The sequence below is a fragment of the Centroberyx gerrardi genome, chromosome 2 (assembly GCF_048128805.1).
Source record: "Centroberyx gerrardi isolate f3 chromosome 2, fCenGer3.hap1.cur.20231027, whole genome shotgun sequence".
NCBI lineage: Eukaryota > Metazoa > Chordata > Actinopteri > Beryciformes > Berycidae > Centroberyx > Centroberyx gerrardi.
In genome coordinates, this window is record NC_135998.1 from 16,140,836 (window position 1) to 16,158,984 (window position 18,149).

General features: G+C 42.5%; 1 protein-coding gene across 1 annotated transcript in view; it reads left to right on the forward strand.

Moving 5' to 3' along the window:
* Positions 1-18,149, forward strand: part of wdr70 (WD repeat domain 70) — a 43,493-nt gene that overhangs the window by 13,047 nt on the left and 12,297 nt on the right. Inside the window, exons 10-13 of the mRNA XM_071899554.2 lie at positions 5,419-5,593; positions 13,137-13,236; positions 13,795-13,879; positions 14,008-14,146. Of these exons, the coding sequence (XP_071755655.1) occupies positions 5,419-5,593; positions 13,137-13,236; positions 13,795-13,879; positions 14,008-14,146 (499 nt within the window). The remainder of the gene's footprint in view (positions 1-5,418; positions 5,594-13,136; positions 13,237-13,794; positions 13,880-14,007; positions 14,147-18,149) is intronic.

Below are 18,149 nucleotides of genomic sequence, written 5' to 3' on the forward strand. Positions count from 1 at the left end.
GGGTGCCTGGTACTGGCTGTGTCTGCTCATACATCAGACCAACACCCAGGTATGCTGTCTTTCTCTCTCTGCCAGCCCATTTAGAGAGTCTTTGTCGAGTTGATTTGAATAGGTTATTAAGCATGATCACTAGACCGCCCAGCTCCTTAATTAAGATCCTCTCTAGTTGTGTGGAATCTCCATTCACATGAACTGCCTCTCAGCTCCTTGAATGTTTTCATTAACCCAGTCTTTTTCCATGAGGGGAAGTGGATGAGAAGGAAGTCCTGATGAAGCGGCTGAATAGTGCAGCAGCAGGGAGGTAGTGATTGTCCCTGCACACTGAGGGCTGAATGAGGCTTCCATGGGATTCTTGTCCGTCAGTGAAAAGCATTTCTGCTCGGGCTGTTTGAGAGTCAGCATGTGATTGTAAAACAGCACATTACAATGTTTTCCAACAACATTATTCACGTTGGATCCAAAGGGGCCAAACGTGTGTTAATCGCAGAGGCACTTCAACTAATTCTTTGCTGAAAGACTGAACACCTGTTTGACAACCACAGATTTATTCCACAGAAAGTGAAGGCAGTATGTGCTGGGTTTACGCCCGATAGGAGTATTCTTTGCCAAGATTAAACTTGGACTAAACTAAAAAAAGACTAGGACCTTGTAACAATTGTGTGTTTTTAGAGTTACAACCATTTCTAATGAAGCAAACCCTGATCATTCGAGGCTCAACAATTCATTAATTAAAGAAATGTTTGAGTTATTAACTAAGAAAATATTATATTTTCAATAATTGGGAAGGCTATGAAGATTAGTGGCTACATTGGCATAGCAATGCTCATCGCTAGTTTTATGATGCCCCAGAGGAGCAATCAAAAATTTATATTCTGCTTTGGTGCTTTATGGTGCTGAAATTTCAGTCTGCACAGCAGAGGATAGGACAAATGGCAACTGAAATGGGCCCACATGTAATTTCTGTTGACCCTGTGTTTTAAAAAAGTGAGGGGGAACTCTTAAGACACACTTACACATGTGCACGCACACATACACACAATTTGAGGAATGTTTTCCAGGAGGCTTGAATGCCAGGGATTCCCTTCATGCTGGCCTGGTGTCAGGGCTGCAGCTGGACTCGGATGTGTAGCTGTGTGCAAGGAGACCCAGAGGACGACACAGAAGGTCCTTTAACTGCTGAAGAACCATTTGTCTTCATTGTGTATTGAACTCAAACACATGGGCTGTTACACACAATATGATACATATGACACATTGAGGAATCATCATTGGAGAGCATCCACAGAAATGGAAAAAAGTCATTCAAAGCTGTATAATGATCTGCTGCTGAGATAAATTCTGGTAATGGATGTTGCTGTTATGCATAGGAGTAGTAAGCGCCCTTTTCTGAAAGTGTTTTGTGTTTCACTTCTTCTCTTAGTTCTTGGGTTCATCTCCTGTATCTCCTAATTGATTGTTTCTAGCGTACTGAGCTCGTCAAGTCAGCAGCATGTCTTCTATTTTTCTAGAAGTAACACAATGCTCTGAGCAGAAAGCTCAGTGCTCTTAATTTGGGTCTTTAGAGGGGAAAGGGCAGGACTATTGGGCTACTGAGTGTGTTCTATATAGATATAGATCACACTTGGTAATATAGAGATGTAGAGTGAGGACAGACGACACAAAGGATGGGTGAGCATGTTGGGGCGGTTCACACAGTTTGACACATCAGGTTCATCCACAGTCCAGCGCTTCTCTAACTGTTGCCTTCCTTACACTGCAAGTGTTCCATGTCCTGCCCAGGAACGCACATACCATACCTTAAAGTACAGAATTTATCTTTTTTTTTTTCTACATCTGCAGTAGTGGCTGAAGTTTGGACAGACATTAACAACTTCTAGTGCTTCACTGTGTGAATACATTGTTTGTTTCTCTATATTTGTGGCCTGTTCCTTCTGGGAAGTTCCAGTGAGATAGCATCTTATCAACCAATCAGTTGCTTGATTAGATTTGAAGAGCTGCTGTGACTTCATTTACTCCTTGAGTCAAGCATGTTGTACCTATAGTGTGCAGTCCCACCTGCCCTACTTAAGCCTGTTTAAGTAGATGATCTTCCAGCAATACTTATACCTTATATTCATCAATGCTCTAATCATCATTTAATCAAAAAATGTTTTAATTATTCAGTTGAATTCGGGGCACACAGCGTGGGACCACACTAATGATGTTGAGTGTTTGCTTGAGTCAGTGCCTCACTTACCCAGAGCGCATCTCTGCTCAGACCACAATGATTTTATATAGGGCTTTCTTTTGCATGCTTCTGTCCCCTGTTCCTTTCCTTTCTGTTGCTTTCCCTACTTGATCTTCTTCAGCCGTGATGGAACATGAAGCAATTTGCATCTTCCTCTCCTAATCCGCCTTACTCATAACGGAGCCCCAGTTAGTCAGTCAACCAGCCAACAGGCAACACAGCCTGTCCCCATCACCAGGATTCAACCAGTATACAACCTTATACAATAAGTACGCCTTTCTTATCCTCCTCTCTTCCTTATCTCATCATCTGGGAAAGCGATCCCAGCAGCCCCCACCCCACAACCAGGCCTATAACCTGGCGGACAGATAAAAATCTGTTTGAGAGGGAAGGGGGCCCGGGGAGGCGTCACTCCTCAGTTGATGTGTGAACGGCTGTACTACCTCGTAAAGTGCACATGCATGACTGAGGCTGTATGGGTCTCCTTTTATCACATTCACCCCTCTGTGTCTGAAGCATTTGTGCAGGAGAAGGGGAGTGCTGATTGAAGGGAAAACAGGGTTACAGGAAATAGGAAAGGCCGGTGGTGCTCAGATTGCCCCCAAATGTTTTGGTTTTTCTTCATGCGGCATATGAATATTTTGTCACCTCGTTAAATTGAATTGTGTAAAGTACAGTTTTACAACTCTTTCATTGTTATCTTCTCAAAACAACCACCTCCTCTAAACGAGTAATGTTCCAGACAATGAAAGATAATGTTTCTTAAACTGAATTAAACCCAGAAGGAGCTGAATTTCGATTAGGTTTCTTACGAGTGGTACTTGACAACATCTTAATTTTCCGATATTTTTATTTAACTAGGTGAGGCAGTGTTTTTACCTCTTAATCAGGCATTTCAGAGCACCACACATCAGAGCCCCACAGCTGCCTCGTCCCTGCCCTGTTCTGTGTCTTGTTCCTGACAGGTGAGGGTGTGCAGTCGCTGCCCTGTGTCCACGGTTGGCTCAACATTGGTGGGCTCCAACCTCTCTGCTCTCTCCCCCTGTCAGCCAGCAGTGCCGTGTTTTGGAAAGAGCCCTTACGATAAATTGCATTCCAGGTTTTGTGCGCAGCGTGAAAGGTTATGTTGTCTTTATTGGCTTGACAGACGCCTACAGTTTTCTGTAAACAGAATAGAGATGTCTGTGTGAGGCAGCAGGTGGAATAATCTGTCATCCGGCACACGGCTATCACACTCTCTCTCTCTCTCTCTTTCTCTCTCTCTCTCTCTCTCTCTCTCTCTCTCTCTCTTTCTCTCTCTCTCTCTCTCTCTCTCTCTTTCTCTCTCTCTCTCTGTCTCTCTCACTCACTCACTCACTCACTCTCACACACACACCACATACACACAACTGTGCTTACATACATATATATATATGTATGTATATATATGCAGATGGTAGCTTTTTGCATCTTTTTTTCATCTGTTTATAAGCAAGAGATGATGTATTAACAGCACTGGTATATATTGAATTAAACACAACTATTAATCAAACTGAGTTTTATTTGACCCCTGCCAGTCCTCGCTCAAGCCATATGTCTTAAGCTGGCATTTGTATCACATTGTCAGACTTATCCAAACACAGTCGAGTGTGTGTCTGTGAGTTTGTAGCCAGCCGTGGAGGAATCCTTGCCTAGCTGTTAGTAGCAGCCCTGCCTGTGTGTTTACACTCCACCGCTGACCTCATGACCCAAAGGTCATGCTCACTAGGGCAGGCAGTGGGTCACAGACACATTTGGATACGCTCTGTCTGGCGTGAGTGTTTGTGTGGGTGCGTGAGAGGCTGGCTACACACGTATGTATATGTGTGTGTGCATGCATGTATGTGTGTGTCATGCTTCTATGTAAGCCAGTAACTCTAGTCTATCAATGAGTGTGGCGGGTCAGGTCTCTTGAGGTGACTCGCCGTACTAGGCGCCTCAGTTTGCCCCCCCGTGTCATGACTCTCAGCTGGTCACTCAACCCTGACCTCCTGTCCCATCGTATTTTCTACATTTTGTTGTCTTTCTGTCTCTCCATCTCTTTTCTCCTTGGTTCCTTAATCCATTTTTTATCTCTGCATCCACCCATATACACTTTTCCGGTTTTCTGGTGTTTCTGGTGAAAGGATAAAGAGCTAGATAAGTGAAGCGATAAGTGATGTTAAGTGAGGCGGTAAAGGAGTTGTGTGGAACATCCCTTGCTTGGACATGCCCAAGACAAGAAGTCATACTGAAGGGGGTCAAAGGTGACATGTTCCACCTTGTTTTACCTTAAACATCTTGGTGGTCTCAGATCAGTGTCCACTCTCCCTCTTAGTTTAAGGTATGCTTAAATACTGACAACTGCTTTGAATCAGAGTGACTGGCCTAAACAGTTTGCCTGCTCCAAGGGCTTTTTCCAGTAACCTCATTTTTTATTTATGGTATCAGCTAAATGAATCACAGGGAAGGTAATTACACATTCATGATAGCTTATTCTCATGTTTATGCTCATTTTTGATTTGATTCAGTGTTTGACACAAGACTGAGTCATATCTGTTCAGTATTTGTTGTGTTTTGCAGTGTTTACTTAGCTGTTAATGTTTGTGTGTTAATACGACATGGTTGCTGGCTTGATTGACTATGGGATGTTATTGAAGTTATTAGCTGACTAAAGACCTTTGTTTAAAAAATAATACAGTTTCAGGGGGTATAATTAGTTGAATGTTTGAAATACCAATCTGTAACCATCAGGAAACCTTTTTTTTTTTTTTTCCAAAAATGGTTCTGTAGTATTTTGGTATGAAACCCCTCATTTGCACGTATCTGAAAAAGGGAATGTCTGCGATTTCATTCCTTCCACTCCTCTGGTCCAGGTTGTATAATGTGTTCAACAGATGTAGGGAAGAGAATCGGGATTTCATGGACGCTTCAGACATGCCTGTCAGACTGATCTACTGTTCTCTCTGTCTGCTCTGTTTGCTAACCCCTCACCCTGCAACACATAGCTGCCTCACATCATGTTCAAGGGAGCGGCTGGGGCAGACTGTATCTCTGTGTGATATGATTTATTGAGATAGAGATGTTTTTTATGGGCAAATATGTTTTGATGGACTTTAGAAAATCGGGAAATTTTATTACTGATTTGTGATACTTGGGGGGAGATGAATAAAGTTCTCTCTGTCTGTCCACAGCACTGTGCGCACGTGGGACCTAAACTCAGACAAGAAGCACAAATCTGTGTTCAAACCCCGCTCTCTCCAGGGGAAGAGGGTCACCCCCACATGCTGCACCTACAGCCGGGATGGCAAGCTGATTGCAGCAGGCTGCCAGGATGGGACCATCCAGATCTGGGACAGAAACCTCAGCGTGAGTCTTACAAACACACATAGATATGCAAATAGACATTGAGAAGTGGACAGAGGAAAGCCAGAATGTGTGTTGGGTTGTAAACGTAGGCTGGTCTGTGTCATTATGGCCCGGGGTGCAGAGTCAGCAGCCTTAGGTCATCCGGTCACAGGCCAAGGGGTTGAAGTTCAAGAGGTCACCAACACTGAGCAGGACTCAAAATGCCTGGGTTTAAAATGCATGAGTGCAAACCGGTTATAGGTTCAGAATAAAGTTATGTAGCCTGTCTGACTTATATTAACCCTGCTACAGGTACAGGGTAATGTGCTTGGTTCAGAATTGCTCTCTTTCTATCCAAACCCCAGAGAAAAACAGCTGATTACGTAACGGAGTTTGCTGATGTGTGATGATTGAGTGGAGATACATGGAGGTTGCCGGGAGGCCTAATCACAATCTTCCTCTGTATTTTTTCCACTATTAGTTAATTAGGCAATTAAGTGATCAAAGTGTGCATTCCATCTCCCAGATTCCCATGGTTGACGTTAATAGTGGATCTTGGCTTCTACGAAGCATTCCTCTCACTTGTTGGACTGTTTTCACTCGAAATATGTGACCAAGCCTCACTGTGCATAAAAATGACTTCATTCAGAGCTGGAGAATATACAGTATATCTCAGTTTGATGAGAATCTCTCGTCGAGTAGAAATTCCTGGCGACTCAAGAAGAAATGGGCTTCTCCACCGATGGTCACACCTTAACTTCTTCTCCCAGACTCCAGCCCTGCCTGTCGACCGACCCATGAGCCTCTCTGCCTTTCATAGTGACACATGTCTGGTCAGTGTCGGGGCAGCAGCAGGAAATTACTGACTGTTGCTTCCTGTGGAGGGATCAGTGAGAGAGCAGGTTTGGCAGCTTATTGCTGACTTGCTCGTTCACAGGCAAGACTCCCCTCCGAGATGTAGAGTAATGGAGAGGAAAAAAGGAGGGGGGGGCATTACTATTGGAGAGAGGGACCTGGGAAAAGGACCTACAGCACTCATAATTCAGCATATTGAGGAGGTGTCATATTGTCAGGCATCACTCCAGTTTGATTTCCTCCATTGTGGTAATTTCCTGCGCAAGCTAGGTTTCACAAGTCACAGTTAGAAATCATGTGGCTGCTCACCTGGGTCTCCTACTACAGCACTACAGGCTTATATTTTAAGACAGAGAATAAGAGCATGTTTTGTTCTACTGTTCAGCCTCTCTGTACATCTCTACCCCTCCCTATCCCTTCATCTCTGCAACCCCCCATGTACACAAGGTTGAATGGTTCTGTTATTTTGTACGAGAGTAGTGACAGTGACAATGAAGTCATAGTTATCGAGTTGGAACAGCTTGATTAGACAGAGTGTCTTATCCAGATTAATCAAGTGGGAAGTAGGCTACATGATAATTACTCTAACAATCAACATCTTAATGTTTAATCACTGAAACGCACAAACTATTTTATTTGAAGGAGGATGTTTTTTTCTTGTCACTAACTCCCCATTGTGTTTGTGCTTCCATGTTCCAATATTGTATAGACTCACCCCCCTCCTCCACTCACCCACCCCACCCCTGGGCTGCTTGTATCAGCATGCTCCAAGTGATTGGGTTAAAGCTCTCTTAATTTATTACCCCCTCCTTCTCCAAAACTAAATATTTACCCTGCATCCCATAGCAGCTTACAATAGTCGTGTGTGTTCCCTGGCCACTGGAGCCTGTCCTGCCTGGATGGGTCAAGACTTCTGTTGGTGCCCCCTGCCCTCTGCCCCGGTGGTGCCATGCTCTGGCACTCTTGGGTACGTGTGAGCCAACCTTGGATTATACACATATTTGTGATGGAAAACAACCAATATCACCAATAGCAGACATTACCATGGTCCTTTTGGTCAACAACCTGTTTTTACTGACTCAAATTCACCCATGAGCCTAAAAAGGAGTTGACCTACCTATGCTGCTCTCCCCCACTCAAAAGAAGTGAGGCCTATCTCCTCTTGTATCACCACTATTACTCATGGCCAGAATATGTAGGCAGATCAATCACGATCAATCATGTACCTGACCTTGATCTAGAGCTCAGCCTGAAGAGAAGCTATTGAAGATGACACATCATGCTCTTGAACCCTGACATGAGTTGATTGATCCTATGATGGGAGTCAAGTAGATCTCTTTTAGTGGACTGCTGCAGAGAGTGATTGCATGCTCATTCTATGACCAGAGGGGTCTGTGCCAAAATTGCAAGACTTCATTTCCATGGTTGCCAGGTAATGTGCAGCCTGTGGTACTTTGGGCTGTGGATTGAGGGCGCTGGCCTTTGTTCCAGAACATTACCACAGAGACCAGTGGAATGCTATGATGTCATTGTTGGCCTTAGACCTCTCTAAACTAGAAAGTGGGACCCCTAAAGAGGTGGTTCTGATGAACTCCGACAATTTTGTGGTGAGTGTTATCAAAAGACGACATGACAAACTCTCTTTAGTTTTCTGCATAAGCCACTGTTGTCGCAAGGAACAAGCCTTTATGATCCCTGCTTTCAGCCCATCCTGTTCTTATGTTTTGTTGCTTGATAAAGGTTCCAAGCTCCCTTTTCTCCACTCCTGTTTTTGTTCCAGTTGCGCACACTTTTTATTGCCACCTGCATAAATTGACCATCAGTGCTGGCCAGCACATGATTTACAGTCACCAGCCTAATGGGTCCCTCAACACAGCAATGTGACTCTGCACAGTGTCACTGTAAACTAGTAAATCCCCTGTGTCATAAAAGATGGGGCTGGGGAGATTGCCTTGAGAGCAGCCAATCAGCATAAAAACTTCTGAAAGCTCAAGACCAATGAAAATGTTTAGAGGAGAAGTCCAGGACCTGACAGCTAGCTAGAGCACCTACTCGGCCTGCTTCATGAGCTTGCCGTCATGGAAGCATTTGAAGTGTAATCAAACTGATCCGTCTGGGCTATCTAAAGCCTGATCCAAAAGATTTAGATCAGAGCTCAATGCCACAGCCTCCATTGCAACTTGCCAACTGACCTCCATCATTGCCACTCAGCCTAAATATCACTTTCTCCCACCCTCTTCTGCATCTGGGGTTCAAGCAGCCATTGAGTGACACTCAAGAGATGCTTTTCATCAAAGGAATGCTACAGCTTTCAGCACGTCTTGCGCCCATTTCTCACCCATGTCTTAACCCCGAACAAGACTTGGAAAAGATTTGTGTATGTCCTACTTTTTAGGCACAGTGTGTAGCTGAGGCACAGAGAGGAATACAGTCACTTCTGCAGAACACACTGTAGGATTATCCGCACACTCTCTGCAGTGTGATCTCCTACACACACACACACACACACACACACACACACACACACACACACACACACACACACACACTCACACACTCACACACACACACACACACACACACACACACACTTACACACATACACAGGCCTTTACCATCACCACGTGTTGATTTCCATGAAAGCTCAGAGCAGCTGTTCAGGACTGTGGTTTGGCCACTTGATCCTCAGAAAGAAAAAAGAGGTCAGAGTGAGATCTGGCTGCACAGAGGGCATCGTAAAGTGTTTCAGGTGTATGGGTATGGAGGTGGGAGAGAGGCAGGGCCTTGCAATATTGATATAATGTTACTCAGATAGCATGGTTAGGAGCAGTTGGCCCTGTGGTAGATTGTTATCATAGCCTGCTGAGGATGAAACCCAATGCTGTGTTCCTTCAGCTATTTATCAACTCCCCCTGCTGAATGTGTGTGGAATATCTTGCAGTGGCTCAGAGGTCAGTGTGTGTGTGTCTATGTGTGTCTGCATGTGCATGTAAGCATGCATACTCGTGTATGCATGCACAATTGTGTATGCAGGGGTGCTTGTCTACATACATGCATATCGGTGTACCCAATACTCACGTTGGCTACATGTGCTGTGGCAACTCAGCCCAGTGCTTGTTTAGGCCAGAGAGAGGGGCACGGCTTAGAGAGGAAGTCACAAGGTGCGAAATAAGCTTCAAACAGCGTACGGGAATCCGGTTTCACAACCCGGCTGTGTAGATTATCACAGGAAGCAAACAACATGGCATCTGCCAATGCCAGCCAACATCAGGATAGCAAACAAACACTCAAGCTTTCACAACAGCAGCATATGATCTAGGGATAGTAAGAGTAGACATTATGTTTGCAATAGTTTGCTTACAGAATTACTGGCATCGAGTTGAGTTATTTTTATGTTTACAACACTGATGGTTTCATAAAGGTTTTTTCTGATTGGTACTTAAGTTTTAATCAAATAATTCATAATTTTTCTGTCCTGTCATTATACTATTATATTAGGGCCATCACATTTATTTATTATTTTTATAATTATATATTTTCTATTTCCCTCCTAGCTCTATTTTTCACTTTTCATTTCTCTATTGCTTCCCCCCCCCCTTGCCCCCCCACTCTGACGCAAAGGACAAGATGGGTCTGAATATGTCATGTCAACAGTAATCAAATCTCTTCCAGCAAAAACACTGTAACAAAGCTTACCTCATGTCTGTGCTTTCGGGTTGAGAAAATAAAACAGCCAATTGTCAAAGCTCAGGCGGTTGCCATGCGCTGTAGAGGAAAAGTATTGTGCGCTTGACCGGGTTTAAGCCTTACACATTATACATTAGTTACCGGTTATTGGTCCTGAGATATCCTGTAGTCTGGCTGCTCCACACCTACTTAAAGATTAGAAAATGTGGTCTTTTTATCGAGTTGACCTCCTGAACTTTATACTCCAAGTCAATTTCCACACAGCAAATAAAAGAATAGGTAGATAAACTGAGATTACAAGTGAAGAGAATGGATTTGGAGTAAAAGGTAATATGGGAGTAAAATTATAATATGGACGGAAAATTTGCCCTGGAGAGAATGTAGAAGCTATAGTGGAGAGTGTTTGATTAAAGAGTGAGAGCGTGTTATCTACAGTTCAAGGTAGTAGTGTTATCTCTCTCGTCCAGGTTAATAACTTCCTTCCATTTACTATATAACTGAAGTATGCATGACCCTGTTTCCTCCTCCTATCAATCCTAAGGACACCATCACTCATTTCCCTCTCACCCCACTCTCTCACTCTAGCTCTTGTTACGCCTTTCTCTTTTTGCTAACGTTTCTCTGCATTTTCTCTATCTTATCTGCCTTCCACACTCTGTGCACACCTCAAATTCCTTTTCCAGCTTTTTGAGTGAAATGTCCGTGTTGCCGCATTTCACTATTCACTGATTTATCTGCATTCCGTTCAGATTTAATGAAAATATAGCTGTATAAACCAAGGTTGTGTTTGTTTGACTGCTGGGAAGCCCACTGCCTGTACATAACGTTGTCTGGTAATGATCGATCTCTGTAATCTGGTTGCACTCAGCCCAGGTAAAGCTGAGGCACTGCCAACTCACTCTGGAATGAAGCAGGGAGGAGACACAGCCAACAAGGCATTTTGATATCTGGAATGTCAAATCTCTCAATCTCATTATTTATTTTTAAATAGGCATATATGTTTTTTTAATAAACTTGAAGTTAGCTAGGCTAACATGAATCTTAACTACATCTATTTCTGTTTATTTTGGTTGTCACTTTTTCACTTACTTTACTGTCTGTGATAGAGTGTAGAGTTTTTTCTTATGCTGTCCGTGTGTGTGTGTGTGTGTGTGTGTGTGTGTGTGGAGGAAGGGGGGAGGGTCAGCTGAGGGTCCGCTGGGTCAGTTCCAGTTTGGACCTGCAGGCCTTGGCACCAAGTACACACTACCTCTCCGCTACAGTTTTATACCACTGAGTAAGCACTGAGGAAACACATGGGATGGCAGGCCATCTTGGAAACACCTGTTTAGCCCACAAGTTAAAATGCTTCTGTCTGCAGAGGGAACATGGCTGACGTGGCTGGGATGAGTTAGGAGTATTATGGATGACTTTTGAATCAGACCTAGAGCAATTTCCGAGTAATGATTGCTTCCAAAATGTGAGGATTCAGTTCAAAACTCCCGTTTTTACCCCATGAACTATAAAAGCTGTCCTTGCTAAGTGAAATTCCATTTCCTTTTGTGATCACTGTTTTTTTTTCTTTTGGTTGCTTTTTCTGTGCCAGGCCATTCTGGGGACCTCAATAGAAAATGTCCCTCAGCTGAAATGTCACTTTAGTCTTTTTGGTTTGCAGTGAGATATGTTGTTCACCTAAGACAAGTTGAATAAGAACACTTTCTCATTTACAGCAACATACTGGGGGAATAATTACAATGGCAGAATTACACACATACACCTACTGTACTCACACCTTGGAGCTGGCCAGTGCTACTAAAATCATGACATTTTGGCCACTGAGCAATTTATTGCAATGTTCCATTGGAACAGTTGGAGGTTCGCTGCCTTGCGCATGAGCACTCTGGCATTAGTTTTTGAGTGATACTGTCTTACTGAGGGTTACTGTCCTCCTGACACATGGGCTTGTGTGACATTAATTCTGTACATTATGATTATGGTGGTCATGGATATTTTGACATGACATTTACATACATCATTTTACGTCATTTTAATCAGTTGACACTTGATTGAGGATACCTTTGATGCCTAATAGAATAGAATATCAAAGAATCAAAAGGCCAACAATAGCCTATAGAGCAGCAGTGAAAAGGTTGTCTATTGTGTGTGTAGTACATTGGCTGGTAAGCCTTGAGGGTAAAGTTTTAGAGCTGTGCGGCAACTGGATGCAGAACAAACTTTATATTTCAGGTAGGGGCAAAGGAAAACAAAATAACAGCTGTCAGACAGGCACCTGAGCTTGCCAAGGTAAATCTCTGTGGTCTAAAGTCTCGCGAAAGAGTGTGGACAGTGTGTAAAGTTGCTAGTATTTCATAAGTAGTAGAGGGCTTCACGGTGGAGTATATGGTACGGTGTTCAAGGAGGAAATGGGAACCGTGTGTTGTTTTGAAGACATGGAGCATGAAAAGGTCTTTATGTTACTGCGGTGGCTAGAGTTCAACGTCCGCCAGTGAAGAAAAACATTGAGAGTTTCATAGTACATTAGGAGACCGTCTCTGTGACTAGTGATAGCTGTCAAGCAAGCATTTGAGCAAGCTTTAAAGTATTTAATAGCTCAGGAGGAACAACCCCCCCCCACATACCTGATTTTTATTCCAAACAAGAAACCCAGAAAAAGTCAATATTGAAATTTCGTGATGATGTAGTAACTTATATTCATGTGACTTTTTATACTGATTCTTTTTGTTCTTTTTTTTTTTTTTTTTTACCAAATTCCACCAAACTCTGATTTAAATGTTGAATCAACATTCGCATTTTAGCTCTTATGAATAATGACGACCAGTAATTTGTTTGTAGACTCTGCAGATTGGTCATTACAGAGAGATCCAGGAGTGCACTATCTCTAAAGGCTGCTTGAAATATTTAGTGTTTGTATTTTTGTCATTTGCACACATCTATTTTTAGACACAAATGCTGCCAGACTTAGAGTATCTTAACTTTTGTTTTCTCTCATCTAACCACTGAATTTTAACCTTTTTATCCCTAGGTCCACACTAAGTTTCACTGTCGGCAAGCCCACACTCCAGGATCAGACACCTCTTGCCTCACCTTTTCCTATGATGGCATGACTCTGGCCTCTCGTGGAGGTAGGAAAAAGCCATAAACCTTATTCTAATGCTTTATCCTCTAAACCCCTGCAAGAATTACACATGCGGCAGTGTTGGAACTTCAACAACAGCCCAGCTCGGAGCCTGCGTGTATATAAATTGGAACATTTCTGTGTGATTCATGGGTCCGTAATGTCTGATCGCCCATCCAAAGCACTTTTGATTAAGCGGGAAAACAGCTCATCTCTTCCCCACTGTGCAAATAAACAGGAAAACGTCAGCAAAACGTAGCACACATACCAGATCCGGGGTTTCTCCTTGGTGTGTGTTCTAGTCAAGAGGTTTCTGACACAGAGACACTGACAGGAATCACTCAGTGGAAATGTCCTTCACTCAACGTATTTTACTATGTTTTTTAACAAAAAAATAACTGCTGTATTGAATTACGGCCTTGCTATGTGGTCAGCAATAAGCGTATAGTAAATAACATTTAAGAGAAGTCCATTGTAGTGACATTCTGTGTGGCAAATCACAATACTTCCCCAGGGCTACTATGGACATCGGCTTTATCTGTTGTCTCCATCTATCCTCTTCCAGGTGATGACACTCTGAAGACCTGGGATATACGCTCCTTCAAGAAGCCTCTGAACGTAGCCACTGGACTGACCAGCTACTTCCCTATGTGAGAATTTTGTACTATCCTTTTCATTATTATTCATAGTCTGCCAACTACTGTTATTGCAATATTGAAATACAGTGTGTATGAATTATAAACTAATGACAGTGTATGTGTGTGACTGTCCCTATCAGGACTGACTGCTGCTTCAGCCCAGATGACAAGCTTCTTGTAACGGGGACCTCAGTGAAGAAGGATCAGGGAAACGGGAAGCTGGTTTTCTTTGACCGGACTTCCTTTCAGAGGGTCTACGAAATAGAAGTCACCAATGCAGTGAGTTCTGCCTCAATCTCCACAAGCACAACGACTCGCATTGCAAAATGTTTTTCAACTGGTTGATTTAATACGCTGCTTTCAAGCCACGAAAATGATACACACTGGGCTGGAAAACAAACATAATGAATAGGAATCCAATGTGCATGTCATTTCTCCTCCAATAGTGACATAGTTTGACCTCCAGCAAAATTCCAGCCCTCAAATGTTTTTTATGAATATACAAAACACAGCAGCAATCATCTAGGGTCTCATTCCAAAAAACCTTGCCTTGCCTGATTTAGAGATTTAAGGTAACTTGTTTAATCTCCCATTTAACCCTGAAGCAGAATTATTACCAGGGATTAGAGCTTCTCTAGCACAACAGTAGGACAGTCAGCAGGATGCTTTAAAAGTAATCAGTAAAATCTCAAAATTGATTCTAAAACTAATGGCAACTAGTGCACAGAGTCTGAAATTGGGGTGATATGATCTCTACATTTGGCGCCAGACAGAACCCTTGTGGCAGCATTTTGGATATGCTGCAGATGAGAGAGGGACATTTGAGTGAGCCAGGAGTAAAGGGAATTACAGAATTACATCCAAGCAAGAAGACATAAATGTGTGAATGACCCGGAAGTGAATGTCGGTTGAGGATAGTAGCAGTTTCATTGTTGAAATACTTCAGCTGCAGGGAGCACAACTGCCCAACCTGCTTGTCAAAGGCTAAAGAGCACCCCAAGGTCCTTAGATACATGTTTCACGTTAGAACCTGAAGTCTGCAGTTTGCTGCGGATCATATTCTGAGAGTCAGGGGGACCGAAAAGAACAATTTCAGATTTATTATTATTAAGTTGAAGTAAGACAGACATCCAACTTTTAATATCTAAATGGCTGTCATGCAGACTGTCAAGACAATTGGGGTCACTGGGCTTTAAATAAAGATATAGCTGGGTGTCATCCGCATAGCAATAGAAGGACACATTATCAAAGTCTCTTTAAAGTCTCCTTAAGTCGGTTCACTCGGGTGCCATCTTGGTAACGCCCCCCTGGGCAGTAAGTTTGTGACTAACAAGACAAAATATAGAACCTCCTTGGACAAGACTCCTATCTCTTTGAATGGGGAGTCGTCTATATCTAACATACACTATATTCTGACATACATATAATCAATTGCATTACATATTTACGAAAACCGATGAATTGTTAACACCATGGAGTGTTAAAATTTGTTCCAAAGGACACTATTGCCACAGAAAAAACGTCTTTTTTCCACTGACCGATGCTTGTACGCATGCACCGTCCACTGTTTCATGAAACATCTGAGAGTATCATGTTATTAAATTATTTCAAATGTATTAATAATTTATTTATGTAAAAATAAAAGTTGCTGGCAGAGACGGTTGATGTTGCCCCCAACTTGCGCGAGTTGTCGTAAATAACACAGTTCTGCCATTGCGTAAACCTGAAGTATGATTGGCGGATTTTCTTCACATTACCTATTACATCTTCAGACGGTGAATATTCGATTAGAAATATATGAGCTGAAGCTGTCTAGTGCTGTGTTTGAAATGCCAGCTCAGTGTTTGAGACAGTCAGAATGATGCACTGAGATCTAAAAGAACTAAAATTGCACAGTCTCATTTGTGACCTTCAGGAGAGCAGCCTCACTGCTATGAAGCAGTCTAAAAACACACTGGAATTTTTCAAATATGTTTTTAAAATTCAAAACAAGACACTAGTTTAGCTTTCTCAATAACTTTAGCATCATGACCACCTGTGATTATGGGATCTCAGCAGAATAGCAGAATACTGATTTTTTCCAACTTGCCCCAAGACAGACATTCAACACTAGCGTGATTATGGGGGAAATATAGAGGAAGACGAGAAGAGGGAGGGAGAGGGGTGTAGGCAAAGGAGGAGAGTCAGACATTTTTTTTTGAGCCAGGCTAGGAGAAAGTGGAGTAATGTGACCTTTCTTTCTGCTAGTCATTCCCACAAAGTTTTGGCAGGACAGCTATTGACGCTTTTACATGTACTGCATTTGAATTATATTTGAAATTAAATTTTCTACGGACAAAATCATCATATTCCATTCTCATGCACAGACCACACTGTCACACACGTTAGCTTAGTCTGTACTTTACACAAATCCTCGTTTCTCAGAAATCCATTTGGTGAGGGCAACCAGCCATAGGTGCTAAAACGAAGGGGTAGAGGCACTTTCTATAGTAGAAAAACTCGTTTTTTTGCCCACTACTCCTCCTCTGTCTCTCCTTCTTCCAGCCCTTTTCAACAGATTTAGCACTGTGTATCTGTAGTCATAACAGTGAGGTCTGACAGAGGCTAATGGCTTCTAACTTGGTCTCCCTGGCTAAGGCATGACACTTTCTCATGGGCCATTGAGTGAACGTGTTCGAGAGAGAAGGGAAGAGAGACAAAAGATGTGCGTGTGTGTGTGTGTGTGTGCATCCCCTTGCCCTGCCAGCCAGCTGCTGTCAGCTTGCAAACCTGGCACAGCATCCACAGACCCTAAGTGCACATCCCTCTGTACAATGGTGCTAACTGAGAGGAGGGGGGAGGGTGGTCTATGTTTCAGTTGACCCAGATTATCAGTGATTTTAATAATACAGTGATAATTTAATGAAAAAAAAAAAAACATTAATAACGCAACAAATACCATTTGTTTTTATGAAAATGAGAAGAATATTTTTCATTACGCTGTTATTTAAATTTTTTCAAAGATGATCTGAATTCAAATTCATGTTTTACATCAAAACCATATATATACTTTATTGGATTATACTTCAGTTTCAGTTTATGATGTACAATGCAGCTGTCAGTTCAAATGTGGAGGCAAGCTACTGATGGAAGGAGAGGATCACTGGTGAATTCAGAATTGAGTGTAAACCCTCCAATCACCACACATTTATTACTTGAGATAGATGACGAGCACATTACCAACCAGAGAGCTAGATGACCTGAAAGCTTAAAGTAGACTGAAGTGGAAGTGGAAGGATTAAAAGTGCTATGTATATCATTTTTAAACATATACTGTATATATATATATGTATAGTCAATTTAATTAGGAATTACCGTAGTGAGACCATGGTTGAGACGATTGGTAACCTCTATCTCACACCAACGGTATTGAGGGTTAGGCCACATTTCCCATAAGCCATGTTGCTTCCCGTCAGAAAGAGGATGTTACTACTTGTCCGCTCTCCTCCTAGCCTAGCGAGCTAGACCTCCCATCCAGATGTAGCTGGAAGGTGACAGTCTAGAAACCTGAGACGGAGCCGAACAATGTGCTCTAATCGGAATGCACTCAACCTTTGAGTGTTACATTTTATTGGCTGGAATTGTCCTGATGTGCAACAACATGGCAAAACATTTGGACCAAGCAGTGGACACAGTGTCGCTGTAGGCAACATCAAAGAAAGTTCCCGCTTTGGGTCAAAGAGTCTGGTTAGGACCAAGCAGCCCTCCTTCTCCCCTGCATCGCTCCGCATGTGTTACTCTTCTCTTTCACTTTACTGAAGAGGGTAAACATGATGGAAGTGATTTTTCCGTAGGCCTTTCATTCATTCTACCATCTGCCATTGCGAGAAACTCTGAAAGCTGCACTCTTCCTGTCTGTTGCTGTAAAGCAGTCTGGCTATCTGCCATAAAGCAATACAGCAGATTGCAGATCTCAGATGGAGATTTTTTATTATGCTACTATGTCTAACAAGAACTTAATTAGTTTTAATCTATGAGAATATTATCCCAGTAGACCTAATTGATTGTTGGTATTTGCACGTAAAAACATTTTTTGTTTTGTGCATCAACATATTATTTCGGAGCGTTATGTTGTTTGGGCCCTTCATAAATCTTTTCTAAAACTTGATAAAAACATTTCTAAGTGGTCATTAACGTTAGCTTTCATCTTTTTTAATATGACCAATTTCTAATGTCATACAATAGCCTAGGCCATTTTGATTGCCTACATTTTTTTGGATGACCTTTCATGCTATTGTATTGT